Genomic DNA, 24,654 nt, shown 5'->3' on the forward strand with positions numbered 1-24,654 from the left:
AATGGATCCAGACTGGCATTTTCTTTGGTCCCGGTCCATCCAATAGGATGTGTGTGTCAGAGTGTCCAGGGGGATTCTGGGGCGACCGCCGGCGTTGTAAGAGGTGCTATTCATCCTGCGAGAGCTGCACTGGGAGTCGCAGTGACCAGTGCACTTCCTGTCAGCCTGGTCATTCCCTAACTGAGGGGACCAATACCTGCACGGCCGCTTGTGGGGATCACTACTACCTCGACCACGGTTGGATTTCTGGCCTTAAACCTGCTTTTCTGACTTTTGTTTCGTTGTTACACTTAACAATACAGAAGGAATATCCTCCAATGGACCCCTTTAAGGATCCATGGCTTACAAAAGAGCCGTTTAGAAACAGCTGCATATGAGCCCGCTAATGAATAGTCCGTTGATGTAACTGCAGTTGAGGGGTGTGTGAGTGAGATTGATTAATCGCTGTGATGTGTATTCCATGTGTATTGTTTGATTTCCCCGCAGATGCTAATATGTGCAGAAAGTGCAGCGAAAACTGCCTGAAGTGCACCTCCCACAGCATCTGCAAGGAATGCAAACCAGACACAAGGTGAGAAAAAATCCTCCGATGATGGTTGAATGAACTGCTCTGTGAACATTGCTCCTTCTCTTCCAGCTGCTGAGAATACTGATTCTCCCTGTGCACAAACACTCTGCAGCATCATAACAATTAGGAAAAGCTACAAAGCTTTCTGACTTTATATTATAACAGAATGTGTTTTCCTTCCCTACTCGCACACAGCTTAAAAGGAAAACATATATTTGATTACCATTTCTTTGTATCATCCCATGTCAAATTCACCATATTGTTGAGTTTGAAGACTCCGGAATACTGTGTTCAATGACTCAGTTCATCAAGCACTTGTGGTGGCGTGCTGTGGGTTGGAAAACTGAGTCTACAGTCTCGGCAATGAGTCACGTTCACGGTGTGACGTGATTGGTTGTGGGTGTCATGGTGTCACGTGATTGGTTGTGGGTGTCACGGTGCCACACGCTCTCTCCGGCCTCTACAGTCTGCAGGGGAATCGGTGCCAGCGGAGCTGCACGGCGGGATTCTACCCCGACCAGCAGGAAGGCACATGCAAGCCCTGTCATAAGGCCTGCGCTACCTGTGCAGGTGAGAGCACAGGTCAAGGGTCACGAACTGTATGAAAACCTCTTTAAATGTCTTTAAAATAAATGACAAGAGGTTTGTTTCCATTACTCTTGTGTGACTTTTTATCCGTTTCAAAAACACATTGTTCCCGCGTCGGGCAACTTCAGGTGCAGGTGTTGGGGCATGCAACGGTTGCGCAGAAGGCTTCCTGATGGAGGAGTGGAGGTGTGTGTCCTCCTGCAGTGCTGGCCTCTACACCACAGAGCCAAGCCCAGAGCTAGCTGACGGGCACAGGATATGTAGGAGGTGAGCTCACTGGTGTGTGTTCAGGTGTGGGTGGTTTGTTTACCTGCTGATGGCAGGCCTTATTCTGCTGGTTGGCTTCCCTTTGTGTGTGTGTGTGTGTTTTTTTTAGTTGTGTGCCTGTATGGGTGCAGTTTGTTTTTCTCTGCGTGTGTGTGTGTGTTTTGTGGTCAGTGTGTATGTGTGCGTGCCCATGTGTTCACTCTCATTGCTCTCCTCCTCAGGTGTGACGCCAGCTGTCTCACCTGTGCGGGGCCGAGCCGGGGGAACTGCAGCAGCTGTTCCAGCGGTCACAGCCTGCAGGAGGGAGCGTGTGTGGTTAGCACTGTGTGCACAGACGGTCAGTCAACCATCTTCTTCCGCTACCACGTGTTGGCGCACTGCTGCCAGACAATTAAAGCAACCGTAACACATATTAGTTCTTACTCCTTTAACGATGATTTCATAAAACTGGAAACAGCTGGTAATGTTTGATGGGACTATGAATATTTTAGAGCTATATATGTATATGTTTACAACAAGACGTGTTGTTATCTTTCTGAGTCAACCATAAGTCAGTCATGACTTTATAAAAAAAAAAAAAGGGGTAGCGTGTTCTGTAGATGTGGCTTGCATCCTTTTAAGCCTCAGATGATTATTCCTTCTGAGTCAGCGGCGTTCTCTTGCTGCATGTCTATCAGGAGAGTACCAGGACGGTCACGGAAAGTGCCGCGCGTGTGATGCAACGTGCCTGAAGTGCACGGGACCGCAAAGAGAAGACTGCATCAGCTGTGTGTCTTCACGGTGGGTTGGTCTTGACTTTTTAGATACACCGTCATTAGTGGAAATTAATTCATCCCACTGTTCCTGTGTGAAAGAATGTCCCAAATAACAATATTTCACGGATGTATTGGTATTTAAAAAAAAAAAAAAAATCAAAGCCAGTAAGGATGCTGTCAATTATTTATCAATGGAAAATAATTGCGGATGTTATTATGCCAGAGTCATCTTTTAATTTTAAACAAAATGTCTAAGAAATTGAAGCGGAGCTGTAGCAATCAGTCACTTAATTGACGAGTCGATTCAAAGGACAATTATTGGCAACTATTATGATAATTGGTGTATCGTTTCAGTACGTTTTTCAAACAAAATGAGTCAAAGACAAATGTCAAACAGGCTCTGGTTCCAGCTTCTTAAAAGGTGAGAGGGGTTTTCTTATCACTCTATAAACTGAATATCTTTAGGTTTTGAACTGTTGCTCAAACAAACGAGGCATTTGAAGACGTCATCTTGGGCTCTGGCAAATTGAGATGGGCAGAGTTTCACAGTTTATTGAATATGAATAAGTCATAAAATGGATCATCTGTGGTCTGCTGATTTTTAAATAATTTGTCAGAAGGAAAATTAACCAATTAAAAAATGTAATTCACTGTATACAATGTTAGTGTCTGATATATTGCTCGCCAGCACGTCAATTGTATATCAGAAATTAGATTTTCAAATAATCAGCATCAGTATCCAAAAATCCCTCATTGCCTCCCACTTTATCCAACCGTGCCCTCCCTCTCCTCCCTGTGTCAACACGCTCGGCTTCATCTGTGTAACTCTGCCATATGTTACATGCTGGGGGTGTGAATGAGTTCATCTCATTTGCATGGACATCATTCATATCTGTTGATTATTGTGGTGTTGCAGATGGAAAAAAAGAAGTGGTTTTGGATGTTGTTGTTTGCTGCAGGGCTCTAGATGCCGGCCGCTGCGTGGTGGAGTGTGCAAAGGGCAAGTACCAGTCAGGTGGCCAGTGTCACCTGTGTGACCACACCTGTGCCACCTGTGTGGACGCAAGTCCTGCCAACTGTACCAGCTGTGACACTGGTGAGGACTGAACAAGTAAATCACGCTGTGTGTGAGCATAATCACCAGTCTATAATTCCACATATTGTTATCTGTCCTCCAGATAAGTTTGAACTGGAGCGATACTTGTATGAAGGCCTGTGTCTGGACGCCTGTCCTGAGGCCTTCTACCACACCGAGGAGAGGAGCTGTGAGCCCTGCTCCGACCACTGCCGGCTCTGCACGAGCCCAACACACTGCCTCCAGTGCGACTCCTCCTCCTCCTACCTCTCTGATGGTGTGTGTGCGGAGCTGGAGTGTGGAGAAGGTAAACAAGGTCACAGTGTTATTTATGAGATGCTACAGTGTCAAAGATAACCTTGAAAAGCATTGTCCCTCCCCTGTCCCTTCGCTGTCTCGTCCTCTTTTTTCTTTTTTTCTCCCTGTATCTTTCTTTCACACTCTTTTCTCAGGGGAGGTGGAGGCTCCAGATTACGACGACTGCATGGCCTGTGAGGAGGGCTGCAGGAAGTGCGTCTTGTGTAAGTCACTGCTCGGTAGCCATAATAAAGTTTTCCCGCAACGAGCGCTGCCCGCGGGACACACCGAGCTTTCCTCCTCGGTGTGTTGCCGACCATGTTCAAGGGTTTCTCCTGGTAGTTCCTGTTTAAAAGGAGAGCTGAGGTTTCTTTTGTCTGCTTTCAACAGATAATCCCAAGCATTGCCTTTCCTGCACTGAGGGCTTTTACAAGTAAGGCTGTGTGCCTCACTGTCGCCATGTGTGATCCAGCCTCTCTGCACTAACTCACTGATATGCTACATGAAAAGAGCCCTTTTTTGCTGTGTTGTGTGTGTGTAAAAACCACAGATATAGACGCAGCTTTTGTTATCAGTTTTCAGGATGGCTGCTACAAAAACTGTCCGGCTAAGACGTACAGCGTGGCAGAGGAGATGACCTGCGTTCCATGTGATGACACCTGTGTGAGCTGTGACGAACATGAGTGCTACTGGTGTGAGGCCGACCTCTTCTTATCAGGTAGAAACTGCCTGCTTGGTCCAAGTGACGCATTATTTTCAGTGGTGGAGGAAGATCCCTAAAACTTAAAACATCAATACTGCAGTATAACGTCACTTAGAATGTGAATGTTCTATATTTTTTGTTTGATTATTATTTACTGATTCATTATGGGGAAACAAGCATTTACTGTTGTAGTTTTTTAATTGTATATACTGTTCGCTAGTTTATACTGTGTAGCATATTTAATAAGATAATTACTTTTTTTAATGTAAATGTCGTAGAAATGTTTAATATTTTCTACTAAAAGGAAGTGTAGTAAGTATAAAGCAGCAAATGGAGATACTCAAGTAGAGCACATCAAATGTGTACTTAAGTATAGTACCACCATTGGGAAGTTCTGAAGAATACAGAATATTAAAAGTGATCAATGTGCACTCTTACATACTGTTATATTATTATGTTCACTACATTATATTCAGTAGAGGACTTTAAATTATTACCGGGGGGGGGACTGACCTGCTACATTTTGTTTGGTTTCTGTATCAGAACCAAACAAGCTATAAAGTTTCGATAATATCATAGATCCAAGAGGTAACTGACATAAAGGCAGAGAAGAAAATAGCAATTACAAATCCGTCTGCCACTTCAGCACCACGGACAGCGCCATGGATTTATCAATACGCAGTACAGTTGGGCTTCTGATTACATTACATTACATTACATGTCATTTAGCTGAAGCTTTTATCCAAAGCAACTTACAATAAGTGCATTAAACCATGAGTCCAAACTCAGAACAACAAGAATCAAGCAAGTACAATTTCTTCAATAACGTTAAACTACAAAGTGCTATCAGTAAGAGACATTTAAGTGGCTACTAAAGTGCTAAAGTACAAAAGTGCTATCCGTAAGAGACATTTAAGTGCTACTAAAGTGCTAAACTACAAAGTGCTATCAGTAAGAGACCTGTCCTGATGTCAATGGGGAGCTCATTCCACCAATGAGGAGCCAGCACAGCAAACAGTCGTGACTTTGTTGAGTGTTTAGCTCGAAGTGAAGGATCTGATACGTCAGGGCCATAGCCGGGATCATGAGTTCTAACTTCACAAACCAGATAAAGCCAATGAGTCAGGCAGGCTAACATGTCCACCTCAACACCCAGTGTGCCCCTGCCGCCCTCTGCTACTCGGGGATGGAGAGGGCTACGTTAACGAAGGGCATTTTGCTTACAGGGTAATTGCTCATTGACTATTTTATTGTTTTGTTAGAACCGATGCAGCATTTACGTGTTACAGCAGGTCGAGCTAATTGTATGTCCTCTCTTTACTACTTAATGTTGGCTAATTTTATTGTCTATCAATGCATCAAATAAGATGATTACTCATGCTCAACTATAAACGGGGCCAGATTAACACCCGAGTTTGTTTTGATTACACTTGTTTTATTCAGAGCATATTAGTATTAAAATGGATTTTTGTCGTGTAAATAGTACTTGATGTGTAAAATTGGCGGATTTCCCTCTTTGAGTACAAGGAACTAAAATAGTGCATTTTTCCAGCCAAGTGATTTACATACAATATTGAGACGAAAAGCAACAGAAAAAAAAAGTCTATTTTTTTCCCCAGACGGGAGATGTGTTTCGACGTGTCCTGGCGGTTTCTATGGCGACGAAGACACCAACCGACTGTGAGGAGTGTCACTCGGACTGTGTGACATGTGGCGGCCCGGAGCACGATGACCTGTCTGTCGTGTGAGGAAGAGAAGATGCTGGAAAACGGAGAGTGTGTATCTGACCATGAGGTCTGCCCCATTAAGACCTTTCGCAGCGGTAAGACTAATACTTAAGTATTCCACTAATCCAACTGTCTGCTTATAATGAATCAGGGATTTGGACACTTTCACAGGGGCAGAAAATAAATCTTGGAGGGTAATTGGTCTGCGTGCCACTGTCCCTGAACCCCGTTCAACTTAAGTACTCGAAACGGGCAGAACGACTGAACGACGGCCAGATACAAACTTGGAAATAATTGATTTGATATGCTGAACATTTAGTTCCCCCCAAGAATTAGTTCTCAGACCTTTAAACAACATATGGTAATTAGTGACAAGGACATCTTGATTATAGGAACCAAAGCAACTGAGAAAAGTACACAGGTTATTACAAAGGTGGCAAAAGAACACACGGAACTAAAGTTATTCTTAAACTTTTAATCTTAGCAACTACAAAACCTTAGATTAAAGCCTTACACCTCCACACACAATTTGGATTCGCGCAGTGTGTCCGAATAGTTTCAGGCTTCTCTGTAGTTGTCAGTTGATTTAGATTGTGAAGAGTGGGTTTAATTAGGCTGTTGTAGGAAGGCATTTTGGGAAACATGCTTTCTTGCTAACAGTTAGATGTGAGGATTGATATTACACTCATGTCTGTACACTAAATATGCTAACACACTAATAAAATTAGCTTAGCACAATGACATAAAGCAGGGGAACACAGCTAGCTTGGTTGTGTTCAAAGTTAAAGGTTTGACTCATGGAAGTCATTGCGCCCATCCAGAAAATAAATCATCATTAATTAAACAAAGAAGATATAATGTGTACAAGAGGAGTTGGTTGGCAGATTTGTTTTTAAACTTAAAAGCCAGGCTAGCTGTTCCCCCATGCTTCCAATGTTTATGCTAAGCTAGCTAATCACCGGCTGGATCTAGCTTCATATTTAAAGAGCGGTATCCATCTGTGGTATCCATCTTCTCATCTACCTCTGAGACAAGTAGGCAGAAAACTGTCCCAAAGATTGTGTCCCACCATCTGTTAGCCAGGATGGTTCTTCGTACTGTAACTATTGTTTTCCCCTTCAGATGATGGAGAGTGTGAGAACTGCCACCCGTCGTGTGAGTCCTGCTCTGGAGAAGAGAAGAACCAGTGTACACAATGTGCAAAAGGTCTGTCGGTCACTTCCGTAGATTAGATGTTCATATTCTTTCATCAGTTTCCTATCTTAATCTACTTTGCATCACAGTATTGATGTGTATTCTTTCTTCCTCCTGCAGGGTGGTTTCTGACCACACAGCAAACATGTGTGTCGAAGTGTCCGGGGGGTTTGTTTGGCAGTCGGCTGAGCGGCGTGTGTGAGGCCTGCCCTCGAGGCTGTTTGCAGTGTGTGGACGCTCAGCACTGCACGCGCTGTCAGAGCACTCGTAAAGCTCCCTTATTCCTGCAGGCGGGACACTGTGTCCAACACTGTGTCAGGTCAGGGGTCAATCCTGTCCATATGAATTTGATATACATGCATTCACATGCTTTTTACAGACTGGTGCATGATTGTGTTCCAGCTTTATCTGGAAATTGATTATTCTCCTTTTGGAAGTACTGTAGGGATTCAACCGTGGTGGCAAAATCCCGTTGAAATCACATCTTTGAGCCACGGTATCCGAAGAGTCAAAAATATAGTGGCTGGAGATGTATTTGCTGGCTATGGTTGTGACATTCCCAACTTGATGTTTATGTGCCATTAAATTGTGACGTCCTTGAGTTTGAAGGAATATCTTGTCCTTGCTCAAGTCCTTGAAGCATCCATTAGCACGGAGGGCTTTATTTTTATTTTACTACTAGCAGCTACCAGGCACCTTTTTGTTTTAGCTATACTTAAGTATGACATGATTGTCTGGATGAATTATTAGTTGTCATTTGTAGACTCAAAGCAAAGACCAGAGCAAGCTGTCCTCTTGTCGTCTTTATGACGGCATATTCCATTGTATCTCATCGAGTGAAAACATTTAAATAAATGTAGTGTTGACACTTATTACAAGTAAAACAAATTAATTAGTTAAGAGACTTAGTACGACAACAGTGTTTATACTTACCTGGTTTTATGTATACGCTTAGTGAAACATCTATTTGTCTGTCCACGATGCTGCCTGGTTGACATGATAGGGACAGGGATGCAAATCCAAAGTACGCATGCTTAATAAGCCCAGTCTCTGTGCATCTACTGATGTGGGTTTGGCTTCTCACAGGGGTTATCCTGCAGGCCAGGTGTGTCGGAGCTGTGCGCCTGGCTGTGCCTCCTGTGGGAAGAACGCCACCCACTGTCTCAGCTGTGTAGAACCTCTCCTCTTACACAAGCACCAATGTGTGGAAGAGTGTCCTCCGGCACACACTCTGCACGACGGGGAGTGCCAACACTGCCCCTCCTCCGTCTGCCAGGAGTGCGACCCTCTTGGGCAGTGCACAGGTACTGACGGACATTTAGATATAAATGCTCGTTGAGTTAAATCCAGAATGATTTGACTTATCTGGATAATGTTGTCAGAACCAGAAAGTTTGGCGTTTGTTATTTTTAGCCACGACGTGACTCTCGATGTGGTAATGTTGCTCAGTCAGCCGGTCCGCCACTTTGATTGAAAATGTCTGGAAACCACGAATGCATGCTCAACATTTCAGGGCAATCCATTCGACAGTCGTTGAGTTATTTCCCTCTAGCACCCCCCCCCCCCCCCCCCCCCGTTTTGTTGGCATTTTTTGTTTTATAGTGAAATAACTCACGGATGGATTGCCGTGGAAGTTGGCAGACAATCACGGAAACAACCGGTGATCCCTTAAGTTTTCCTGTGGCAGCCTTAACTACTTTGCATTGTGACTGAGCACCAAAGCGGGGACGTTCCCCACAGCCTCAGCTGCGTTTTTGTGTTTAGTGCTAATTGGGAAAAGTAAACATGCTTACAAGATAAACTAAGATATTGAACGTGATAAACACATCGCCAAGATTAGCATTGCTGATCTTACTAAAACTTCCTGTTACTCCGAGTCTTGTTCTCCACTAAATGCATTGTGTCTAAATTCCATTGCCAGACATTGTATTTAATCTACTGTTTACAATTGAGTGTTCTCGTCAAAATGACAACATTTTGACTCCTCGTCCTCAAGTCAATTCTTCATTCACGTCGTGTCACTTTTTCGAGAGGACTCTTCGTCCTCTTGTTTGGGCGCTCAAACCACTTGAGGGGGCTCGGTATAGTTTCACTGACTTGTTGTTCCACGCAGTGCTAAAAGCTGTTCTCTGTGCAGGCTGTGAAGAGCATCACTTTCTCCACGAGGGACTGTGTGTGCTCGACTGTCCCGAGAGCTTCTTTGAGGACAAAGAGCAGAGGGCGTGTTCGCGTGCCACCCTGACTGCGCGTTGTGCGACGGCCCGAACATCAACGACTGTGACGCCTGCGCGGACCCCAGAGGCCACGCTGCACACGGGCGCATTGCCTGGCAGCCTGCCCCGCCCATGTGTACAGAGACGCCGTCACGGGAGAATGTGAAGGTACGACAACATGCGGCACAAATTGAAGGTGATTTAAGGTGGAGCAAGGATCTGTGATCAAAGTCGAAACCCAGTTATTGGGTTAATATTCTTTCACTCGTTTTATATTACCTTCAGAAGTCCTTCCGTTTTTTGGGGTATGACAAAGTCAGAGATGCTCTATTTCTCCTGAAACTTTATTTTCTGAACATTTACTGTCCTGTCGAGCGCCCTTCATGCATCTCCTCAATTATACTCTCTACTGTGCCGCAGTGTGTTCCCTGACTTTAGCTCAAGACTGAAATAGCAGCGCTTTTTTCAGACGGTTTAACAGGCAGCTTGTCAAACTTTGAAAAGTGAACAGCGATGCCAAAGACAGTCCCTAGAGAAAGACGCACTCCGGTTTTGTTCTTCAAAAACACGGAGGATGGTGTGCTTCTCCGAGGAAATGTTGTAGGCGATACCCACTTTTGTTGCCTCATACAGTCGCTGCCAACAGTGGAGACTTTAAAAGGAAATTCATCGCTGCACTGCACATCACACAGAGGGTGATTTCTTTTTTTTTGTATATGTTTATTTTCATCTAAATAAAAAAACAGCTGCAGAAAATGTTTTCACAGATCACACTTGGAGAGCCCAATAGCTGGAAATCCAATATGATTCACTCCAGAAAGAAATGATAACTCAAATCTTTAATAGTAGTACGTTTATCAAATATACTATTACCATGTTAGAAATCATATATATTTGAACGTCCCTTACTGTGTGATATAATCCTTTACTTGTATTTCCAGACTGCGATGCGTCTTGCCTTACCTGCTCCCACACCGGCTCCTGCACCAGCTGCAGAGAGGGTCAGAGGTTAGAGGGCCTCGGCCATTGTGTGCCGCCATCCAGCAATTGCTCACCTCATCAGTACGCAGACCAGGACGGGGAATGCCATCCGTGTCACAAACATTGCCATCGGTGTTTCAGGTGCCGGCAGAACTCACTGTCTGAGCTGCAACCAGAGACATCTCCTGCTCGGTGAGTCGACCTTGCTCTTTGTTTTGGATCTCTCTGAAGCTCTTGTTTGTTTGGCCTTCTGGTTATGCGTGTGTCTGTTTGTACAGATGGCACCTGTGTGGACGAATGTCCGACAGGCTTCTATGAGAGTCGGGGCCAGGATGTGAACCGTGCCATCCTTCCTGTCAGTCCTGCGTTGGAAAAGCACAGCCAACGGTGTCTCGCCTGTAAGATCCACTTAGTTCGGGAGGGCAAGGAGTGTGTGGAGCCTGCCACACAGTAGTTTAACCATGCTCGCCGTCCAGCTGCGCCGCTCATCCTCACATTAAGTGCGGTCACACAGTGTTGTCATTAATAAAAGATCGGCCTAGTCACTTAATGTCATTGTGGACACTAAACCGTTGCTTGTCTTCAGTTAGCTGGACAGGGCTGCAGTTTTAGGGGAAAGAAGCTAATTTAGCTTGAGATTTAAATAGCCCTTCATGTGGCCTGTAAAATGCTAATTAGACTTTATTTTATTTGGGGTGCGGTGAATGAGAGAGTTAAATTAATGTGCCGTTAAATTGAGGTGCAGTTATATACTCCAGAGGAAACACAAAATGGATGCAAAGGCTATTTATTCGGTGCCCTCCCGACTTTCAGACCAAAAGCAAAAAAATATGGATGTGGAATATATGCAGGACCTGAGTCTCACTCTCCTCTCAAGGGTTCAAGTGTTTTGTTATGGCTGCAGCGCCCTCTCTCATGATGGAATGGCTTCCATCTCATCATCGATGTCCCGGCTAGTTACGTTTGTGTAAAGCTGCATGTGAATGAGGATCTGTGGAAAGGAATTTCCTTTGAGGACAAACAAAAGTCCAATCTCATCCCCCTTTAATTGAATCTACTCCATCATAAACTTTCTCACCACTCTACCCGATAGTCCACTATGGAAACACGGCTCAAGGATGTGTGAGAAGTGTGACCCGAGCTGCAGTGAGTGTAATCGGTGGCCGAGGAGGACGGCTGCCTGAGCTGCGCTCTGGGTCTCATCTACTTGCGGAGAGAAGGCCGATGCCTCCCCTCGTGCCCTCGGGATACTACCACGACCACGGCACACAGGACCTGCGACGCCTGCCACGCCAGCTGCAGAGCGTGCTCAGGTAGGAGCGTCGATACATGCAGTAAAAAAAAAAAAAACACACACAGATATTAATTATCTTCTTTTTCTCCAGTAGTAATGTCCTATACAGTGCATATGTACTGCATATGCTACAGTCATCTTAAAAGAATATATTGAACAATTAACTAGTTGTCTAATCTAAAGTTAGAAAACAAGATCAATATATCCCATGAAAATATCAAAATCATCATTCATGAATTTAGTTCACTTGTTAGTGGCTCTATGGTAGAGGAAGACGTGTCAGGCTCTGGCTACACAGACGACACTTGATTGCAGGATCGATGGAGTGTTTTTTATATTTTCTTGGGATTTGTTGACGATGATATGAATACAGAATATTCCCAGACTTGCGTTGTCATGTATCTGCAGGGAGGGATTCCCAGTCCTGTGACTCGTGCTACCCTGGAAACCTGCTCTCGGACGGCATGTGTGAGCCCATGTGCGACATAGGCCTGTTTCCTGTGATAAAGGTAACCACACTCACTCTTTTACATTTATTATTTCACAACCACAACACAAATAAATCATTACTCTGTCCTTGCCTCTCTCAAATAATGACTTCTAATGTTTTGACCCTGGGTATCATACAATATAATTCTCATGACTGTCAGGTAGATGCATATTAATGTATTTAAGCTGAGAGGCAGTGCATCACTCGCAGCTTTTAGAAATGTGTTTAGAAAGCAAAGTAGTTGTGATTCAAAATGCATGCAGTCGCTGCGAGTCTGGCTATGGAGTATCTTCAACAGCGGTCCTTTCTCTTGCCCCTCATCAGAATTCAGGCCACGCTTGTGAGGACTGTGACGGATCCTGTATGGAGTGTCGCGGGCCTGGTCCAGCCAACTGCACCATGTGTCCTACTCAGGCCATCTTAGAGGCTGGAGGACGCTGTCTGCTTTGTTGCCGCCATGAGGAGGAGGAGGAGGAAGAGGAGGCGACCACAACGCAGCAGCAGCAGGACTGTTGTAACTGCACCGAGACTCGAGGTAGAATATCATTCTGTTAGTTATAATCCTTGCGAAGTAAACAAAGTAGGGCTGAAACAAATCAACATTTTCATTAACGATTATCTTCAAAAGCACAAAATGCCCATCACAATTTCCAGTAGTTCAAGGTGATATCTTTAAGTTGCTTGTTGAGTTTTAATCATTATTTAATGAATTAATAGAGACACTTTGTTACATTATGCATTTGCATTTTTACCAGGAGCAGTGTGTTTGATGTTTAAATGTAGCTGTCAATGTTAACTGCCTGTGATCATTTATACATCACTTTATTCAAACCAAAATGTCGACAGAGAGGTGGAACCCAAGTGGACTTTATGCAGATATCAATATTTTCTTCTCCTATCTGGATTTAATAAACAGCTTGTTAGTGAGAGACAGATTTACCAGTCTGTGTGTTTTTTTTGTTGTTTTTTTAGGAGAGTGCGTCCTGAGCACCAACTTAGCGTTCAGAAATGAAGAGGAAGAGGCGGCCGGGGGCAATCCGGCAATCTTCATCATCGCCTGCGTACTGTTGGTGCTGGGACTGGTGGCTGTTTTCTTCATCATCAGGCACACCCGCTCCAAGAGAGCGCCCCCAGACATCACTCCCCGCGGGTACGAGAAGCTGGGCTCCGGAGGCGGCTACAGCGCGGCTTCTTCAGCATCGTACAGCGGCCGCAACAGCTCCTCCTCCTCCGGTCGCTTCCAGGAGGCTCAGTTGGTCGACATGACTGAACGCCGCTCGGGGAGTAAGGGTCATGACGACGACGAAGACGACGACGAGGACATTGTTTACATGGGCCAGGATGGCACCGTGTACCGGAAGTTCCGGTACGGACAGCTGGGAGAGGACAACGATGACGAGTTGGAGTACGATGACGAGAGCTACACGTTCCGGTGAAGTATGAGAATTTCTCCTCTGGATTCCTCCTCTTTTCTTTTCATGTGCGCTGTTTATCTCCTCCTGCCCTGAGGGACAGACCCACTTATCCTTCTTTGAATAGGAGTTGAAGCAAATGAGACACAAGAAGCTATTTATAATAAGCTGCATTTTACAACTGCTGTTCATTCACAAAATGTGCTGCGGAGAAATGTTTGCTATTTCTGCATTCTTATGGACTTTTTGAATAATTAAGCTTGATTTTTCTGGACTTTGTTTGGAGTATGATTTATGGCATATATAACAAACATGATCATTTACTAGTTTTGAGAGTTTAATGAATCATATTATTCATCTTTTTAATTGTTGTGTTGAATTTTCATTTTTAAATTTGACTAATGGTATTTCTTTAGCTTTTATATATTCCCATTATGTTTGCCTTTCAATTTGAAAATGTTTTCTGTTCAAATAAAGTCTTGAAAAAAAATATAGTACAGACTAAGCCATACCTTTTATACAACAAATCACAATTGAACCCGATGACGTTTAGATTTCAGTCCATTTATTTGAATTACTAAACAGTGATCCATAATTTCTTTGCACATCCTCAATACACCACTGAAGACTCATGAGTAAGAGGACCACTATGAGGGGACATGCACAAACACACACACATGCGTGTGGACAAGATAGTGCTTTACGGAAATCCCATCTTTAATTTACTGTGGTTTATTCTTAATGATATACGAGAAACTGAAGAGATGATTCCCAGTCTATGTATCTGAAAGTCATTAAATACACACACGCTTGCAGAGCTAATAAGACATGCTCTGACACCGCGCTGATAACTTGGTTTCATATTTAACTTATTCCTCTTAGGTTTCAGATACTCTGACGGTCAAATAGCTTTTTATAGATTTGTTTCCCCCCAGTTTTAAAACAAAAATTAAGGAGTGGATTGCTTAAATGCAGGAGTTGGTCGTCTATGGCACAAGGCTTTCTTTTTTCAAATGGCACAAGGATTTTTTTGTGCACACAATGTGATTTTACTGTAGATTGCTTTATCTGAAATACTGAGTGTGTGACCAGCTACGGGTGATATTATTGCTTCACTGCTTCTCATGCACACAACTACAACACGATAGACTCTACAAATGGATTTGTGCAGTGTACGTCTGGTGTGTAATTGCTTTCCTACTCCCTACCGTGACCAGCAATGCTACTCCGTAGCTGCTGCCAAGCATGTCTAGTGCTCTGGATTGCCAGAGTTAAGGTACAGTAGAAGCTACAGCTACAGCCGTAAAGAATGAGATCCAACTCTTGAGTTTTAACGGGAACTATTGCAAGTTTCGTTTTCATATGAAACTCTAGTGTCTAATTCACACACACTGACAGACACACACACCACACACACTAGCTTTACAAGCCTTTTGACTTTGTTTTCCAGCTTCACCCGTACAACAACAGTGACTTCAGAACATCGAGATAACCTATCCGTTTAGTATGCTTGTGTTTAAGAGCTGCCGGCGCCGGCTGCATCCCGTCTGTTGGGAAGAGGAGAGAGCAAAACGGGAGACATTAAAGATGGGCATGTTTATGTGTTGGTGACTGAAGAAACATGGCTGTGTGTGTGTGTGTGTGTGTGAGAACTTAAACGTCTTAGAGGACTTACTCTGTTCTGCCTGCTGCTGTTGGATCCAGTCCCAGCAAAAAGCTATTCCTTCTTGAGTGAGAGAACAAAATAAAGTGGTTGTTAGAGCAGAATTTATTGTTGTGAATTTTAAAAGATGCGCAATTTATAACACGATGCACAATTAATCAGTCGGAGAACAGTGTGTGAATTCTACAGTGCCTGTTCCAACATTTATCAGTGTGATAGATCACTCTGCAATAAGGTCTGGCTCATTTATTTTTCCGTAATGATAAATGAGACGCAAGCGAATGCGTTTAGCATCTTTAGCAACTTTCCCCCCCCCCCCCCCCCCCCCGTGTCCTTTTCCTGTAATTGCAACCAAAGCCAAATCCAATTGGTCCTCACGCAGCAGAAGAGTCCCTGTGATCTAAAAGTGAGCCGTCTGATGAATGAGCGCTCCGGCCGCGGATAAAGCTGAGGCTGGGGGGGGGCCACTGCCCTCAGGAGGGAAATAATGAGAGTAAATGCTTACTTTGAGTTCTCTGCTGCTTCCTTCAGTTCCTTGTCAAGTCTAGAGGTGAGAGTTCACATGAAAAGATGAATATAAAGTCATTTAATAAGACAACTGAGGCTTGGGGGGGGGGGGGGGAGACTCACCTAATGATGCACTCTGGGATCTGGATGCAGTCCATGGGGATGGATTCGTGCAGTTCGTCCAAACTGTTCACATACTTGATCTTACTGCTGAACTTGGTGCTGTGACGAGAGCAACACATTCAAAACATTAAGGAGTTTAACTGGTGAATGCTCTTGTACTGATGGCACTGTTACCATGCAAGATGCCACCTGCCCATCAGAATACTTTGAATACCATGCTCAAAATCTTCCTGTAGCATGTTCAGATTCTCACCTTTGCTAGAATGTCATGAAAAGTTCATAATATAGTATTTTCATAAGAGAGTCAATGTACGATATGTCAATATATTGCCAAAAAACTCATTGTGTCGTATAAGTGTCATAGAAAAGTATACTATGTCATTAAAGGTCATAACACATATATAAAGTATAATGTGTCACAGATTAATTAAGTAGTCCTAAAATGGCCTATCATAACTCATAATATAGTACGATATTAAAATGGGATGCAAAATTTAGAGTAGCGCATGTCATTAAAATGTCAAATATAATTCATGGTAGATATGCTATTTAAAAAATAATTGTATAGTATTACATCACAGTATAGTATTTCTTAACTGATTAAGGTTGATTTATATGGTGATTAATAACTCCTGCTAAATTCTTAAATTAAAAAAACCACTGGTGTCTTGAAGTCCTTTGCCTTTTGTAGGGCAATATTATCGTCTGTACAAATGTTCATGGCAATCCATCTTAATAGGGCCGACCAATGAACATCCCTAAATCCGAGACCATCCCTGCCATCGTGTTTACCTGATGAACGGTTTGGTGACGGTGAGAATCGTCCTGATGAACCACGATGGATGGAGAATAATGAAGGATTTCAAATTCTTCCTGAGCCTGAACACAACACGACGTCACACGTTAGATTAGAGTTCATGTTTACGTTACATTGTCATGTTATGGTGCCGTTATCGATCACAATATTATCGCGCAACAGACCTTCTGTCAATCATCTGATAGCATTTCTTCAGCCAACCAAGGCCAGGCATTCTCCTGTGGGGTGTGGCTCCATTCAGGTACACGATCATGTAGTCCTCCGCCACCATCAGCTCCAGAGTACTGATCACATAGCTGAAGACAGACACAGACACACACACACACACGCACACACACGCACACACACACACACACACTTAAATATACTTAAAACCTTGTTGGGAAGATGAATGTCTGGACACAATTTCATGGCAATCCATCCAATATTTGTCAAAACCACAAATGACGGGGATAACTCGGGTCAGTTGGATTCATATTCCGGTAAACCATGAATGTCTCTACAAATTCATCTAATAAATGTTGCGGTATTTCAGTCGGAACCAAAGTGGTGCATCGACTGGCAGCCGTACATGTTAGAAACGTGGCTTCAAAACTGATGGATTACCACGAGCGTGGCTTAAAAATATTGAAAAGCACGTCTCTATTTTCATTGTTTTAATATTATATCCGACTGTGGAAATACAACTAACTAGAATTACCGCCTCTGCCATTCAGTCAAGTTGCAATGTCATTGTTTTCAACATCGTGTTCGTCAGAATGGAGAACCGCAGAACCTGCTTTTGTGACTCTGAATGCAACACTATGAGGAAATAGGAGTCTTGTTCCGTGTTTGGAGAACTACCAGCATTTCATCTCTACTCTGATGTAAGCTTTGAGAAATTGGTACAAATGTTGCTTCATGGATGAGCTGATTTTGCTTTGAATTTCTCCTTTTTAAATTCTCTTGCATCCATCTAAGCAGCTCAATCAGAATTTCTACCTTTATAAAAATCCAATACTGTGAATCAAACCCACATTTTTTGTTATCTCTCTCATTTCTCTCCCCCAACCCCCCCCCCACCCACCTTCTCTCATTCTTCTCGGTCAGCAGGGAACTTTTTCATATCCTTTGAAAAACGTTGACAACATTCTCAGCCAACAGTCCTCTTTAGTTTCCTCATAACTCCTCTTTCTGCGATGACTTGGGGCTCATTCTGACTCTCTTTCTGATCCAATGTCATTCTCCAGCTTACAAATCAACACTGCTGATCCACTCTGTTTCGTGACTATTGTGATCATCTCCCACTGGCATCAGGCTGCATACCATTCACCTCCCAGCTATAGTTAACTCCTCCTCGCAAGGATTCAGACCTCCAAGCCATCTGGCATCAGAAAGTGCAGACGCTACGGTTTACCTCCTTTCATTTCGATCCAAAACTCTCAGATATGCCAGCTTACTCAATATCTTTCACAGAACAGCCTGTGGGATCCCAATCACCCAGTCCAAGCATGAAATGTGTCAGCGCCACAGTGAGGACGTCAACAGGGGAGGTCTCCACAAACATGCTGGGACCATCACTTCATTTTCATCACTTTATTTGATTGGTTTTCCTTGGGCAGAGATGGCCTGGCAGATTTAAAAGTATTAAGAAGCATCAACACGAATAAAAAGCATCTTTTGAGTATGGTCCCTGGTGCCGTTTGCCTTGAATTAATTTTTTTTTAAAAGGACGGCATCGGGTCTTAAGATGAAACAGAACCCGAGATGCGTCACTAAAAGAGTCTTCTGAGAGACGTCGTTGCTTCGAGCTTCATGTTTGCAATGACGACGCTCACATGCAGATGTTTAGCAAGCATGTCAATGTTCGCTTGTTTGCATGCACAAAAAAAGGCAAATTAACATAAGACGCAAATGTGGTAATCCTCGGACTTTTCCACTAGCACCACCATGAGATTGGATGACAAAGGCTCCCCAAAGTAAGGGTACACAATCTCACTGTACGCCATGATAGTTCTATGGATGGCAATATAGGTTTGTCTGTACAAATTAATCTAGTACATGTTATTTGACTTTGAACCAATGTGGTGGATTGACCGATATTCAAGCTAAAGTGTGTGTGTGTGTGTGTGTGTGCAGAGTAAAACTCACAGGAAGAGGTTCTCCATTATTTCGTGGTAGTCCTCTCTGTCACTGTCTGGCAGGAAGCAGGCAGCAAACACTATGATGGCATTCACTCCGTTGCTATAGTAGCCTGGATAAAAACACATACAAGTAATAAGAGTTAACCCGATTCGGTCCCGTTGTTGCTGAGAGCTAAGCCTTAATTAGCATAGTTTTCATAACTTTATTGCTCCCATATTTTCCTCTTTGTTCAGTTTTTTCTGTGTCCCTTTTGTCTGACTGTCTCTCCGTCTCATTTTCACTCTCAATCTTTCAGACAGACGATATTTCCTTTTATTCACAAACCCATTCATCACCAGATTTGGCGTCACTCAGACAGAGAGTCTTTTATGTAAATGACAGAACTCGTGATATTTTTAGTGACAGACGTCTCCGTTTCCATGGGACGGTTTCTCTTAAGCCCACAGTGGGAAGACAATATGCTCCCAGCAGCCCGGATGGTGAAATATTAAAAGAGAAAGCCACTGAAAGTATTTTAGCAAGGGCCGGGTGACCATTAGAAAAAGCCCCAATGCTCCCTGGCTCTCTCAGTTAATTAATTAGTCACAAAAAAAATAAGAGGGTACTATTTGAATAACAGATTACATTTTGCAGCCTTTGTTTTATGACATTTTACAGACTGTCAATAACTTTGTCAAATGACTGATTAGATTAACTGAAAATTAAAATAATCGTTATTTGCAGCCCTGGTGCTTTGGTTATGGTTGTGCAGAGCACCGTCAACACATCCCCCCCCCCCCCCCCCGCCCACACACACACACACAAACCCATCATTTTAATGCAGATGCCACTGCACCCATTTCTCTAATTATTATTGTTTGTTATGTAATTGGGCACTTGTCTATTCACACTAGAGAGATGTGAGGCACAGCAGAGGCCAATTTTAATCAAACCGGTTATATTGTTGTCAAGTTGAATCCTATTGTTCTAATGTGTGCAGGACACGTGAAACCTTCCACAGAGTTCCCTTCCTGAAGGCCTCTGGATGATGTAATACTCGTCAGCTGGCCTGAACTACCGCCTGGTTGGCCCGCCTCCAAGGCAAGACGGAGCGTTTTCCAAAAGGAGACATCGCTCTGCCGTCTCCAGCCGAGACGTGGCGGGCGCCAGCTCCAAAACAATAGCCGATTGTGACACGGTAGACCACAGATGATGACTTTTAGAATATGCTGTTATTTCTGGAATGAGATTTTCCGGGCCTGCAGTCGCCTCAAACGCAACATAATTACTGGGCTCAATCAATAAGTATTCCCATATCAGTTGCAGATATTTTCAATTAAATTGGTTGTTTACTTCCGTTTCTTTGTGCCAGCATTACTAACTTAAAAGAAAAATAGAACTTGCAATTAATACTCGAGAGTATTGAAGGACTATCTTGAAACCTATTTATGCACCAACCTTAAGCTGTATTATGAAATGTTATATTAAAAAGAAGAACAAAAATCTAACTTCTATTTCCAACCTCCATAATGAACCTAAACTCAATGTTTATACGTAATGTATTTATTTCAGCCTTTACTACAACGAGTTGCATTAGCTTGGACTGGTATTTAATTCTAGCATCTGTTCAGGAGAATTATCTGTAAATAAAAACATATATCATATTTTAAGCCCACAAATGCAACAGTGGAGGTGATTAGTGTCAAGCAACCTGCTTGTTTGTTGCCTGAGAGTAATAATTTATTAACCCAGTATTGGGTATATTCAAAAATATTGCTTCTGTACAGACAGGGAATGTGTAAGATGAGTCCAGAAGGCTCTTTAACAGTCACCTCCATGGGAGATGACTCTCATGTAGGACTCGATGATCTTCATGTTGATGCGGTGCTCCTGCTCCCCAATGACCACCGTCCTCCATAGTTTGCCATCCTGGCGCTCCTCCTCAGCGCTGTATGTCGGGATTGGATTGTAGGACTCGCTTGTTCCGCTCCTATTGGCTGCATTGGGGTCTGATGAAAGAAAAGACCAATACTGCGTTACAGGCACAGGTGTTCTCATTGGGGATGGCCATGCTGAGTTCAAGTGTCCCAGTAAGCAATACCAGGACCCTGAAACTAGAGCAGCTAAATGGAATTCAGCCATCAAAACAAAAAAGGTACTGGTAAAAATATTAGAAGGTTACATATTATGAAATAAACTCCCTTAGTCAGTTCTGTGCACCTACATGTGGGTCTCTGGAGTGACTACCCAACCCACACACTGTGAAATGAGGCAACCCAGTCAGTTTTTCTGTTGGCGGCTGAGGATCAGAAAACGTGCGATTCAATAAGCCATTCAGATCTCGCTCCTCTCCGGTGTCACATGCAGGATTCCCATCGAAGCAGCCCGGGCTTTTATTTCGCGAGCGGGGGCTTAAACTGACAGGCGCTAAAATAGAGAATTTCAGCCGAGATAAACGCAGATAAATTCAGAGGGACAGAATAAAGAATAATAAAAAATTACTTTAAATTCATAGTCAACCTTGGTGGTTTGGGAGATTAGACTATAAAAACATAATGAGCTATAATGGCTGTCAAACTGACAGTGTTACCCTGAACGACCCACCTCCCAGTCATTTCGTGGTTCCGTGTAGTCGAGGTAATCCCCCTCGTCAGGAGTGTCCAGGTCATCGACAATTAATGTTCGAGATCATCTGGCGTTCTCCCCAGGTCATCTTCGCTCTGGTCCAGGGACAGGCTGATTCGAGGGGCAGAGAGCTTTTTTTCTTTGGCTGGGACCTCCTTGCAGGGGGAAGAGAGGTAGGCGGGACTACAAAGAAACAATACATAGAAACATCAGTCATCTTTTAGATGTCAAAGACGTTTTTTTTTAAATTTTTAAACAATTTAAACTGTTGGTTTGCTTTAAATCATGAGCATCGCTCGGATTCATCCTCACCTGGTCTGCCTTCGCCCCCTCAGAGTTCATTTTACTCTCTGATGCCAGCTCCATCCCCACGAGGACCTGTGAGAAAGTAATTAGTTATTAAATATGATGCAACAAAAACCAGGAGAGTATCCTGACTACGGCGTGAGGCAGCACCTGTGATTCCTCTTCATCTGAATCAGAGTTTTGAGTGAGGAAGTTGGATTAAAATTGCAACTTGTGCCAAACATTAAAACTGTATTTAAATAATTGCATATCCTCAAGTACTGCACTTGAGGATATTAAAAAGGGACTTTACATGAGTTCAATTTCTTTATACTTCGACACTATGAATCTAATACATTTCAAAGGGAAACATGTTTGACTTTTTATTTCACTACATTTATCTTTTACCTTTGTCACAAGTTACTTTAAAGATTACGACTTTACATATAAAACATATGATACATTTATACATTATGACGCATTGTTGCAGATTACATTTATTACCTTGATCAACAGTAAAATGCTACTTTCACATTAATGCATCAGTAATAATAATAGCATAACACTTACAGGGGCCATATTCTGCATTATGAGTACTTTTACTTTTGACATTTGATAAATGCATTTTGCTGATAATATTGCATACCTTTTATTTAAGCGATATTCTTAATGTATGACTTACTTGTAATGGAGTATTTTTTAATCTTGCAGTATTGCTACTTTCACTTAAGTAAAACCTCCACCACCAAAAACGACTTGTTTGGACCACAAAGTGGAGCTGGTTTATTCGTTTATTGCACATAACGGTGTCACATTTAGAAACAGTGTTACCATCATATAGTTTGTCCACCAGAGAGCACTGACACGCTTATTTAACAGTATGACGTGCCGCTTAGTATGAATCTAATTATTTATTAATTTTTTTTAAATCCTAGAGATCCATATGGACATCAACGTTAATCTTGTGTGTTCACGTTGAAAGCATGGGCCAATATATCTTAATCCGTCATCACAATCAGTCATGGCCTCAAAACCTCCAGGATCTGTCGGGCTAAACTACAAAGCATCCGCACAAGAAGCCCCCCAAACACCAGCCTGTGCTAACACATGGTGTCGGTGATGGATTTGAGTTAATAATCTATCTACACCACTGATACATGTCCACAGCTAAGAGGGAGTAAGACAAGAGTGGGGAGGTGGTAAGGGGAGGGATGAGGGAAATGAGAACGGTTTTGAGGTTAAAGGTCATCCTCCCCAGGGAATAATCCTTCTATTCAAACTGGAGGAGGGGGGAGGATGAGTGTACAGAGGGGAGGGTGGGCAAGCGTGTTACATCATGATGTGCTCATTCCCCCTCCTCGCTGTCTTTTCCTACTGCCGATTCAAATCGAATGACTGTACGCTCGCATGAGCACAGATTGGGGCAGAGATGCAAATTCACAGTGAGTCACGTGTGCTCATTCGCGTGAAAAATGAAAACTTCCTCGTTCCTCTTCGGGAGACACTGCCCGGAACGAGGAATATGTGCTTGTATAAACGGCTGCAAGAAAGAAAAAAAAAAAAAATGCTGAGTCTGGTACATATGACATAAAGCTGACGATACACAGAAACATGTACAGGATGTGCACGCACGCACACACAGAGAGGAAGACAAACATACAATGTCACGCTATCCGACATTGCAGAATGATAAAATGAGCTTCAGCCGTTATGTGCATCCTCCATGGAGGATGCTGAGCTGCTTTAGATCCACTTCAACAGCACAGGATCCCAGTGCTGATGACAGCCCCTCCCTCCCTCCCTCCCTCCCTCCCTCCCTCACTCACTCTCGCTTCCTGTCTGCTGGCTGTGAGGGGAAAAAAATTACAAGAACATATCCCTTGATCTTCTTTTTGTCTGAATAAAAGCCATTTACTCACCACTGCTGGGGCTCGGGAATCTCTGTCCTCCTGCGTCTCAGAGCATGGATGTACTTCCAAGTTCCCTGCCTATTTCCTTTTCTCCCAGCCTCTCGATGGAGATGCTCAGCTTACACACAGCTCACAGCTTCCACCATTTTGTGGTCACATGATCTGGGCCATTACCAAATAAGGGCGATCACCTGCTATAACAGCTCCCTGCACAGCGGCTTCCTCCGGCAGTGGAACTGAATGGAGATATAGGAGGAGTTGTGTTTGTGTGTCATCGTTATCCTCGACTGGAGGGAATACACTCTGCGTGTATGCGTAGACGCTGTTGTGTTATTGCTACGTGGTAATGTGGGTTCCTCTATTAATGCCTGACAGTAGATTTATAAGCTACAAGATTATATTCGCCCCCTGGGGGTATAAAAGAAAAAAAAAGAAAGAAGCAATACTCAGCCGTCAGCTTCCTGTGCTGATAATATTCACACGCTTTACCACAAGCTGGTGAGAATGTAGTGACTGAACCAAAGCAAATATCTGATGCTTACCATGCCCCTGTTTATAAGCCAACTTCAAGTGTGTCCTTTATATTCTGCATTAGCACTGAACTGTTCAACCCTTGAACAAGCAAACTATTACGACTGTATGATAAAATTAATAGTACCTAGACGGTCTCTCCTTCCGGGTGGAAACAGGTCGAACGCCGCTGACTTACCACCGCTCGGTCCCGACGGGAAGACGGAGACCAACCCGTCAGACCTTTGCACATTGTCGACCATTGTTTAGGTCAAAGGTCGTTGCCAGAGTGTGCCAATCCGTGTGACCACGCCTGGAGCTCCAGCACATGAGTCCAAAAACAACTCTTGGGTTAATCAGTGCAACGCTGCCGCTGTCGGACATTATGAGTCGAGTCAGACATTTCTGTGCGGAAAACTCAGGGTTTTTTTCTTCTCATATACATGTTTTAATGTCAATAAAAAGTGACAAGATAGATCATGAACGGTGCCGAATTTGGTTCATCTGAATACACAAATTAAAGTTGAAAAAAAATAATAATAATACA

The 24,654-nt window shown here is 43.3% G+C and overlaps 3 protein-coding genes across 3 annotated transcripts in view; 1 reads left to right on the top strand and 2 right to left on the bottom strand.

The window, feature by feature from the left end:
* The window catches only part of LOC117740703 (proprotein convertase subtilisin/kexin type 5-like), a 60,558-nt gene extending 46,970 nt beyond the window's left edge, over positions 1 to 13,588 (top strand). Inside the window, 31 exon segments of the mRNA XM_034547236.1 lie at positions 47 to 237; positions 487 to 571; positions 1,035 to 1,138; positions 1,285 to 1,423; positions 1,645 to 1,760; positions 2,101 to 2,203; positions 3,138 to 3,274; positions 3,357 to 3,560; positions 3,706 to 3,774; positions 3,941 to 3,983; positions 4,126 to 4,268; positions 5,873 to 5,928; positions 5,930 to 5,986; positions 5,988 to 6,075; positions 7,103 to 7,186; positions 7,295 to 7,493; positions 8,261 to 8,478; positions 9,312 to 9,398; positions 9,401 to 9,468; positions 9,470 to 9,496; positions 9,498 to 9,555; positions 10,329 to 10,504; positions 10,506 to 10,560; positions 10,647 to 10,682; positions 10,685 to 10,740; positions 10,742 to 10,818; positions 11,462 to 11,522; positions 11,525 to 11,681; positions 12,071 to 12,171; positions 12,477 to 12,687; positions 13,125 to 13,588. Of these exon segments, the coding sequence (XP_034403127.1) occupies positions 47 to 237; positions 487 to 571; positions 1,035 to 1,138; positions 1,285 to 1,423; positions 1,645 to 1,760; positions 2,101 to 2,203; positions 3,138 to 3,274; positions 3,357 to 3,560; positions 3,706 to 3,774; positions 3,941 to 3,983; positions 4,126 to 4,268; positions 5,873 to 5,928; positions 5,930 to 5,986; positions 5,988 to 6,075; positions 7,103 to 7,186; positions 7,295 to 7,493; positions 8,261 to 8,478; positions 9,312 to 9,398; positions 9,401 to 9,468; positions 9,470 to 9,496; positions 9,498 to 9,555; positions 10,329 to 10,504; positions 10,506 to 10,560; positions 10,647 to 10,682; positions 10,685 to 10,740; positions 10,742 to 10,818; positions 11,462 to 11,522; positions 11,525 to 11,681; positions 12,071 to 12,171; positions 12,477 to 12,687; positions 13,125 to 13,588 (3,670 nt within the window).
* A 519-nt stretch (positions 13,589 to 14,107) lies between these two features.
* On the bottom strand, positions 14,108 to 23,877 carry prune2 (prune homolog 2 with BCH domain). Its single transcript, XM_034547450.1, is given in 13 exon segments — positions 14,108 to 15,111; positions 15,240 to 15,290; positions 15,733 to 15,771; positions 15,858 to 15,956; positions 16,650 to 16,736; positions 16,839 to 16,970; positions 18,805 to 18,907; positions 20,610 to 20,786; positions 21,378 to 21,456; positions 21,459 to 21,539; positions 21,541 to 21,585; positions 21,715 to 21,780; positions 23,607 to 23,877. Coding segments are annotated over 12 exon segments (978 nt in total). The 5' UTR covers positions 21,769 to 21,780; positions 23,607 to 23,877; the 3' UTR covers positions 14,108 to 15,080.
* Positions 23,878 to 24,540: 663 nt separating this feature from the next.
* The window catches only part of LOC117740834 (guanine nucleotide-binding protein subunit alpha-14-like), a 4,800-nt gene continuing 4,686 nt past the window's right edge, over positions 24,541 to 24,654 (bottom strand). The window contains exon 7 of the mRNA XM_034547449.1: positions 24,541 to 24,654. This exon is cut by the window's right edge and continues 526 nt beyond it. The gene's annotated coding sequence lies outside the window, so the exon portion shown is untranslated.

This window comes from Cyclopterus lumpus, chromosome 12 (genome assembly GCF_009769545.1).
Source record: "Cyclopterus lumpus isolate fCycLum1 chromosome 12, fCycLum1.pri, whole genome shotgun sequence".
NCBI lineage: Eukaryota > Metazoa > Chordata > Actinopteri > Perciformes > Cyclopteridae > Cyclopterus > Cyclopterus lumpus.